Genomic DNA, 8,281 nt, shown 5'->3' with positions numbered 1-8,281 from the left:
ACTGCTATTTATCCACCTGGTGTGTAATCCGCCCTAAGCAGTTTCCTTCCTCTCCCACATCACCTCAGGTAGCCTCAGAACTGACGCCCTTTCCGAAGCCCCTAAGATCTGTACATTACGCTATTGACGTATAATCGTATAATCGTTAAATATGTCAAACTCGGTAGGCAAGATGCAAAGAACGTAAGCAGCAGAACCGAGGGAAGGCAAGAGACTGAACTACTTTATCTTACTGGTTTTAGTAGTAGTGGGGTTCAAACCCTGAGCGTCTCGCGTGTTAGGCAAGCGCACCATTACCGAATGACAGCAACTTCCGAGATCCGCCTATCAGATCAGTCGCCTCCGGAAACCGTGGGAAATCACTGTGCTCTGGTATCTGGAGAGAGGCGAATGCAAAGGCATGTCGGTAATCTTTATCTCCGGCAGGCCTTTCTTCAGGACGGCTTTCCGATCTTCCCCATGGCAAAGCCTCTCGCTGTAACCCCAGAACAGAGAATCTTCCAAAGGGCCAGCATAGATCCCACAGGCTTCTGCTTGCTAAGAGAGAAAACGCTTTGCTGAACAGCACGCCAGAACCAGATTGTGTTTTTTATGTTAGGTTTAAAGCGTTTTTCTTGTCTCCTCTCCAACCTCTACTCTGTGACTATATTAGAATTTATTACTAATGTGGGCACTGGGAATTGAACACAGGTCCTCTGGAAGAGCAGCCAGGGCTCTTCTCTGTAAGCTGGTGATTTTCATTGTCTATGGTTGTGGTCACCCTCAACCATAAAATCATGTCCTTGGTACTTCATAACTAAAATTTGCTACTGTTATGAATAGTAATGTATAAATCTGATATGTGACCCCTGTGAAAAGGTCATTTAATCCCCAAAGGGGTCTCTCTCTCTCTCTCTCTCTCTCTCTCTCTCTCTCTCTCTCTCTGTGTGTGTGTGTGTGTGTGTGTGTGTGTGTGTGTAAGAGAGAAAGAGACATATGTGCTAAATAAAATTGAAGAAAGCCTTAATAATAAACATATTGACTGGTAGTGGTGGTGCACGCCTTTAATCCTAGCACTCAGGAGGCAGAGGCAGAGGCAGGTGGATCTCTGTGAGTCTGTGAGGCCTGGCCTATAAAGTGAGTTTTCTAGAATATACAAGGTGATACAGAGAAACCCCATCTCCACAAAAAACCTATATATATGTATATGTATGTGTATTGTATATATGTATATGTATATGTGTGTGTATATGTGTGTGTATATATATATATATATATATGTATGACTGGCATTTGATACCTGAGTCTTAATTTCTTTAGATTTTGGTTTTTCTAAAATATTAGGTAAAAAACCACACATCCCAGAGTAGCATCGTACATGAGCATTTTATAAAGAAATAATAAAGCCAGGCAGTAGTGGTGCACGCCTTTAGTCCCAGCACTTGGGAGGCAAAGGCAGGTGGATCTCTGAGTTTGAGGCCAGCCTGGTCTACAGAGTGAGTTCCAGGACAGCCAGGGCTACACAGAGAAACCCTGTCTCAAAAAAAACCAAACCAAACCAAACAAACAAAAAGCCATGTTTAAATATAATCTATTTTATCCTATGTAAAATAATTTGTAAGATTTCTTTCTGTCTGACCAAAACATATTCTTATTCAACATTAACTATTTATTCTATTGAAATTTGCAAATTGTTTATTCTACAATGCATTCTAATTTCATTAAAGAAACAACTTACTGGACAGGTGTGGTGGTTCGTGCCTATAATCCTAGCACTGGGGAAGCTGAGGAAGGAGGAAGGTCATAAGTTCAAAGCCAGCCAGGGCTATACAGTGAGTTCTAGGACAACATGGACTCTAGAATTGAGTCTTAATGTGTGTGTGTGTGTGTGTGTGTGTGTGTGTGAGAGAGAGAGAGAGAGAGAGAGAGAGAGAGAGAGAGAGAGAGAAAGAAAGAGAAGGAAGAGGAGGAGGGGAGGGCAGGGAAGAGAGGGGAAGGGAAAAAAAGAGATGTATAATAACCAATCTGAATTCGGAAAATGTTTCCAAGTCAGCTAGTAGCACTGAATGGGCAAGTCTTATCTGTAAATCTAAGCCAACTGTTTTCATGGCTCTCTGATGAATCTTTAGCACAATCTGAAAATATAGGTCCTGTGCTGTGACTTTACTATCCATGCCACCTACTTCTGCTGAGCCTCTACCCACGGCAAATGAGTCTGATATGACCTTCTCTTTTGGTTTACGTGCACACACACACACACACACACACACACACACACACACACGAATGCCTTATAGATTATATTAATTTTTTTATTATTATGTTTAGTTTATGTAGTGTATATGCATGCATATGTCAGCATGCATGTGTGCAGAGGCCAGAGGACAACATGCAGAATTCAGATGTCTCTTTCCATCCTGTGGGTCCCAGGTCAGACTCAAGCTGTCAGGCTTGGTGGAGAACACCTTTATGTCTATCAGTCATAGGCAGGCGTTAAGCAGAATATTTGTGAGACAATACCTGTAGATTCACGTTCCTGAATTTCATGTTTTCTTTCCAAGGCATGACGTAACGGGTCGGGATCATCCCTTGCTTTAGTGAGAACCGGGGCAAGTGAATATCGTCCCACCTGAAGGTTAATTAGGACAGAAAGGAGATCTCGAGTTAACGTGTGTCCATGTCACTCTAAGGAATGGATGCAGTTGTGTTCCTCAGATCCTGCAACTAGCCATAGGACAGAGTTGTGCTATGGGTTCATCTCACAGTGAGCCAACCCTTTAAATCTCTCAGCAGCCAGCCATTGGGGTGTGGTGGCTCAGGCCTGACATCCTGACAATCAGGAAGCGAGAGGATTGTTATGGAGACCATCCTAGTCTATTGCTATGGAGACCATCCTAGTCTACTTATTGAGTACAGGGCTAGCTAGGGCTACAGTAAGACCCTTCCACAACACCAACCAGCCCAAGTATCAGCAAGATCAAGTGAGGGCTTGGTATGTGGACTCTAACTGCAAATGGACGTAACAACCCAGATTTTTATTTTTATTTGCTGTGTGGTATATGTGTGGGAAGGTGCTTTTCTGGGCACTAGAGTCCCTGGAGCTGGAATTAGAAGCACTTGTTAACTGCTCAATGTGGGTGTCAGGAAGTGAACTCTGGACCTCTGGAAGAAAAGCAGGTACTCTTACTACTGAGCCATTCCTCCAGCCCCTACAATCTAGTTTTAAGGGTGAATATAGGAAACCACAAGCTGCTTCATAGCTTTGAGTTGTCCAAAGGAGACAAAGCCAAGGAAAAGGAAGAAAAGGAGATGGGAAAGACTAATTTGGATTCTTTATCCAAGTACTATAAGGCAGATTCATTACCCCTGCACAAACTTCTCTCTATATGTACCATTAAGCTTTCTGTTTTTGTTGTCTGAATGAAAATGGCCTCCATAGGTTCATATGTTCATTTAAATACTTGGTCCGAAGTAGTGGCACTGTTTGGGAAGGATTAGAAGGTGTGGCCTTGGGGCTGGCGAGATGGTTCAGTGGTTAAGAGTGCCAACTGCTCTTCTGAAGGTCCCGAGTTCAAATCCCAGCAACCACATGGTGGCTCACAACCATCCATAATGAAATCTGATGCCCTCTTCTGGAGTGTCTAAGGACAGCTACAATGTACTTAAATATAATAAATAAATAAATCTAAAAAAAAAAAAAAAAAAGGTGTGGCCTTGTTGGAGGAGGTATGTCATTGGGGATGAGCTTTGAGGTTTCAAAAGCCCACACCATTCCCAGTTAGCTCCCTCTCTCTGCCTTGCGCTTCTTTATGAGACACGAGCTCTCAGTTCCAGCACGGTGCCTGCCAGCCTGCTGCGGTGCTCCCTAACACGGTCATGGTCTAACCCTCGGAAACCAGAGCTCCTTATAAACCCTTCTCTAATAAGTTCTTTTGGCCATGGTGCCTCTTCCCAGCAGTAGGAAAGTAACTAAGACAAAGTACAAAATTACTGTGCTCTTGTATGTAGGTCCCAGACTGCAGATCAAAGCAACAACAAAAACCTCCGCAATCATGGAGAGTTGGAGGTGCACACCTGCAATCCCAGCCATGTGAGAGGCCGATGCAGAAGAATCACAAACTCCAGACCAGTCTGGACCTTTTAGGAGACAGCATCTCAAAGGGGGAGGGGAGAGGCAAGGTTGTAGGCATCAGAGGGCATGGAGGACTACAGTATATGGCCCACCAAATCAGCTAAGCAGGCCCCACTTGGGCTCATAGAGACTGAAGCGGCAAGCACGAGGCCCGCATGGGTCTGTACCAGGTTCTCTGTGTATATGCCATGGCTGTCAGCTTGGTGGTTTTGTGGGACTGCTAACAGTGGAAGTAGTGTATCTCTCATTTTTTGCCTGCTCTTTTCTGAAGAGGAAACAGAAGGGGAGTGGTTTTGGGGTACAGGGAAGGTAGGGAGGAGGATCAGGAGGGATGGAGGGAGGGGTAACTGTGGTTGGAATGTATTTTCATCTGAGAAAAACCTATTTTCAGTTAAAAAAAAAAAATCAAGGGCTGGAGAGATGGCTCAGTGGTTAAGAGCACTGACTGCTCTTCCAAAGGTCCTGAGTTCAATCCAGCAACCACATGGTGGCTCACAACCATCTGTAATGGGATCTGATGCCTTCTTCTGGTGTGTCTAAAAGCAGCTACAGTGTACTCATATAAATATAATAAATAAATCTTTTTTAAAAAAGAATTGTGTTTTTTGTTTTGTTTTGTTTTGTTTTTTTAATTCAAGGCTGCTGCAGAGATGGCTGAGCAGTTAAGAACATTTGAGTGTTCTGTCACCATGAACACAGGAGTTCAGTTCCCAGCACTCACAACTGCCTGTGGCCCCAATCCCCCAAAATGTAACACCCTCTTCTGGACACACACACACACACACACACACACACACACACACGGAGGGAGGGAGGGAGAAACACAACCATACAGACATATCCATAAGCTCATGCAAATACACATAAGCGAATTTTAAAAATAAAAACAGGGAATAACAGTTTTAGGGGCTGACAAGGGATGCAGTTTAGGTGGTAGAGAACTTGCCTAACATGAATAAAGCCAGAGTCCCATCTCTAGCACTGCTCGGTGGTGCACACCTGTATCGCTAGCTCTGTAGGAGCAGAGGAGTCCAAAGTCGTTCTCAGCTCTATTGGTAGGCCAAGTCCAGCTTGGACTCTGGAGACCCTGTCCTGGGGCAGATGTGGAGGATGCTGATGAGGCTCAGTGCTAGAGCACCGGCCTAACATGTGTGAGATCCTGTTCTGTCTCTAACACAGCAAACCACCAGCCCAGACCCTGAGGTCTTTAATTATTGGCAGGCTTGTGTTGGGGACTATGCAAGAGGAAAAGAAAATCAGCTTTAGAATTCACGGACTGTGTGTGGCTCACCTCTCAGCACCACCATGATGGGTGTGTCTTGGAAAGGCAGAGCGCTCCAGGCTCTGGGCCCTGAGGACCTCACGCTGGTGTGGAGTTTCTCTTCCCTTGTTGCCCTCATGGCTGTCAGGTCCTTCCTAATAGATGAGTTGTAGAAAACTCTAAGGGGGTTTCCAGCCCCTCACTGGGGCTAAGAGCTGTGTCACACACAGTGTTAGCGATTGATGGTCTTCAAGCATTGCTGCTGAAGCAGGGTAATGATTCCCTGCCGTTCTTAAGAGTCTGGAGATGTAGATTGTCGATAAAGTTAGGTAAAAGATGTTTTTTAATAGTGGCCTTGATGTAGAAAATCTAAGGGAACAATTTAAAGTTCAGAAAGGCACACTTTTGATAATCGAGTGAGGGGTTTTTTGAGGGCAGGCACAAGAACAATGGCAGCTTTCTTAGTATCAGCTGGGACAGGCCTTTCTTGTTAAAGCCGGGCTGATGGTCAAGGTGCTGATTAATATCTTGTACCTGTTTTTGCCCTCAGACTCTTGATATCATTTAATAAAAAAAAAAAAAAGTTAATGAGTAGGTATGCACCCTGAGGATTTAAAATAGAAATGACTTTTTAATATAAGTTTGATTTGTGATTCTTTTGATTTTTTTTATAAGGTTAATAATATGACTAGTTCTTTGTAACTACAAATCGCAGCCTGTCAGTAAAAAAAAAACTGGCTGAGAAAAACCATCTTGCTTGCTTATACTTACTCCATAACAATTTGCTTAGACATGAATGTATGTGGGTTCTTGGAAATAATTTTTTATCTGTAATACATAAAACATTTATTCATGTAAAGGTATTGGGACCATAACTGTTTTTTAAAATATTCTCTAATAAAATAGAATGTAACCATATTGTTAATTTTTATGCTGCTTGAAAAATTTTGTTGGGATATATAAGCTGTGGGAGAATAAAGTTGCAACTTGTTGGAGTCTTGCTTCATCTACCAAGTGCGTGCGTATTCCCTTACCAGTCTCACCATCTCCACTTTTTCCTCTGGCCCCAAAGAATAAAGATTTATTCCTCAGAGAAAAGTCTGCCAGTGTTCAATCACTGCCTCCCCGCCCCTCCTGCTTACCTGAGCTGTTGAGGCTGCTCTTCTGCAGGTTTGCATGTGTTCTCTGCTGTCTGGTTGTCGTCGTCGAGTTTGGGTAAGGCCGGACCGTCATCTTTTTCTGAAGCCATCACTGGCAGCAATGACAGAATTCTCACCTAGAACCTCCCACAGTCTAATTCTGATGAAACTGCTGCCATTGATGTAACAATGGCCTTGTTAACTCCACAGCAACCCTCAGGAGCTAAGAGGATGCAGGTCAGAGCTCTTTGCTGTGTGTATGTCTCTTCATGGAAACCATTATGAATGGTTTAAAAATGGGACATTGTGGAGACACTGCAGATTTGACAAAGGAAAGCTACGTGGGCCCAGAGCCTGGGGATGGAGGTCAGTTGGCGTACTTGCTCTTCCTGACTGAACTCTAGGTTCCGCCTTTAACACTGTACACACCAAGTGTGGCTGTACACACACCTGTAATCTCAGCACCAGGAAAAGGCAGGACCACCAAGTGTTTACACTGTATCCCTGGCTACATAGGGGATTTGAGGCTAGCCTGATCTACACAGAGTGCATTCTAGGACAGCCAGAGCTTCATGTGGAGATTCCAGCTCAGAAAGAAAATCAAAGCATCTTCTATTATTTTCCTTTGACAAACCAATGGCACGAACCCTCAGTACAGGCTTACGTTTCTGTCTGTAAGACTGAAAAGGCTCAGCAGATAAAGGTATTTGAGGTGCAGTGCCCCGCACCCTAGAAATCACTTAAAGGACAGACACATCTGACTCCACAAAATGCCCTTTAACCACCATAAGCATGGCCTCCACACCTCCTCTCTCATGCACACAGTAATAAATTAACGTTTTAAAGAATGATACAAAGTAGTAGACACAGGGCCTAAGCTCCTATCTCAGCCCTGATCAGGCTGAGGTGGGAGGGGTCAGCCCACACCAAGACCCTTCCCATTACTGAATGTAACAGCTGAACAATTTATACATGTTACAGGATATTTTAATGGAATGTGTTAAAACCAAAGCATAGTTCACCAAGATGAGTCAGAAAACCGAAGTGTCTTAATGGCATGAAACAGTGGGCTGAACAGAGGTCACAGCCCCACTCAGGCTAACAGACAGCACATGCCACAGAATGAGATTTAACCCGTGCCGTGCACCGAGAGACACAGCCCTCCCTCCACGCTGCTGCCGAGCGCACCCCTGTCCACATACATCACATACACAGAAACAGGAACAGCGCCCCTTTCTCTAGTCTCAGTACACAGTAAAGCAACCTCAGTAGAAATGGTAACAACTTTTTAAACAAAGGTTTATTCTTCAAAATGTCCCCAGTGTGCTCAGAAGATGTCCAAGTCCTGAGGGTGGTCCACCTCAATGGCCTCCTCAGCATCCAGCTTGGTCTCGCCAGGTCCTTCCTGGGCTTCGTCGAGAGAGGCCAGGGCCTCATTAGTGTCACTTGCAAACGTTTCTCGAGATGTGTCATCGTCCTCCTGGAAGTTCAGACTTTTAATAGCTTGTTTCATTTTCTTCCCCAAAAGCTGTGTTCTTCTTTTTCTAGCAGCTTTTTTATTTTCATATTCCTTTTGATTTTCAACGTAGAAAATGTCCTGAAATAAGAAGAGCTTGGGTAAAAAAAAATAGCAAACAAGAAACCACTCCATATTATCTGTTACAAGTATCCTAGGAATCTTTACAGTCCAGTCATCTATTTCTTACCACTGAGCCAACTCTGCAGCCTGAGCCAGGATTCTGAAGTAAGGAGAGGAACCCCATCACCAAG

At 44.0% G+C, this 8,281-nt stretch overlaps 2 protein-coding genes across 4 annotated transcripts in view; both read right to left on the bottom strand.

The window, feature by feature from the left end:
- Positions 1-201: 201 nt before the first annotated feature.
- Tex43 (testis expressed 43) lies at positions 202-7,376 on the bottom strand. 2 transcript variants are annotated; one of them, XM_006526175.4, is made up of 3 exons: positions 6,515-7,376; positions 2,500-2,608; positions 202-376 (listed from the first exon to the last, which is right to left on the bottom strand). In XM_006526175.4, the coding sequence occupies exons 1-3, from the start codon at positions 6,619-6,621 to the stop codon at positions 278-280; spliced, it is 315 nt and encodes a 104-aa protein (XP_006526238.1). In that variant the 5' UTR covers positions 6,622-7,376; the 3' UTR covers positions 202-277. The 2 variants fall into 2 exon arrangements, with proteins under 2 accessions (XP_006526238.1, NP_080375.2); NM_026099.3 differs by having other exon boundaries at positions 206-537; positions 6,515-6,637.
- The window catches only part of Phax (phosphorylated adaptor for RNA export), a 25,144-nt gene continuing 24,135 nt past the window's right edge, over positions 7,273-8,281 (bottom strand). For both annotated transcript variants that reach the window (NM_001162989.1, NM_019996.4), the window contains exon 5: positions 7,273-8,108. In NM_001162989.1, coding sequence (NP_001156461.1) covers positions 7,839-8,108 — 270 coding nt within the window. In that variant the 3' untranslated portion in view covers positions 7,273-7,838. The remainder of the gene's footprint in view (positions 8,109-8,281) is intronic.

Source organism: Mus musculus, chromosome 18 (genome assembly GCF_000001635.26).
Source record: "Mus musculus strain C57BL/6J chromosome 18, GRCm38.p6 C57BL/6J".
NCBI lineage: Eukaryota > Metazoa > Chordata > Mammalia > Rodentia > Muridae > Mus > Mus musculus.
The sequence above is the reverse complement of the archived record's forward strand: the minus strand, read 5'-3'. Positions and strand labels throughout refer to the sequence as shown.

Excerpts from the sequence above, each read along its gene's own strand:
- Tex43 (NM_026099.3), bottom strand. The coding sequence starts at position 6,621 with ATGGCTTCAGAAAAAGATGACGGTCCGGCCTTACCCAAACTCGACGAC. Across the intron at positions 2,609-6,514 it reads GAGCAGCCTCAACAGCTCAG|GTGGGACGATATTCACTTGC; the intron begins GTAAGCAGGAGG and ends ATTAACCTTCAG. Across the intron at positions 538-2,499 it reads TCAGGAACGTGAATCTACAG|CAAGCAGAAGCCTGTGGGAT; the intron begins GTATTGTCTCAC and ends TTTCTCTCTTAG.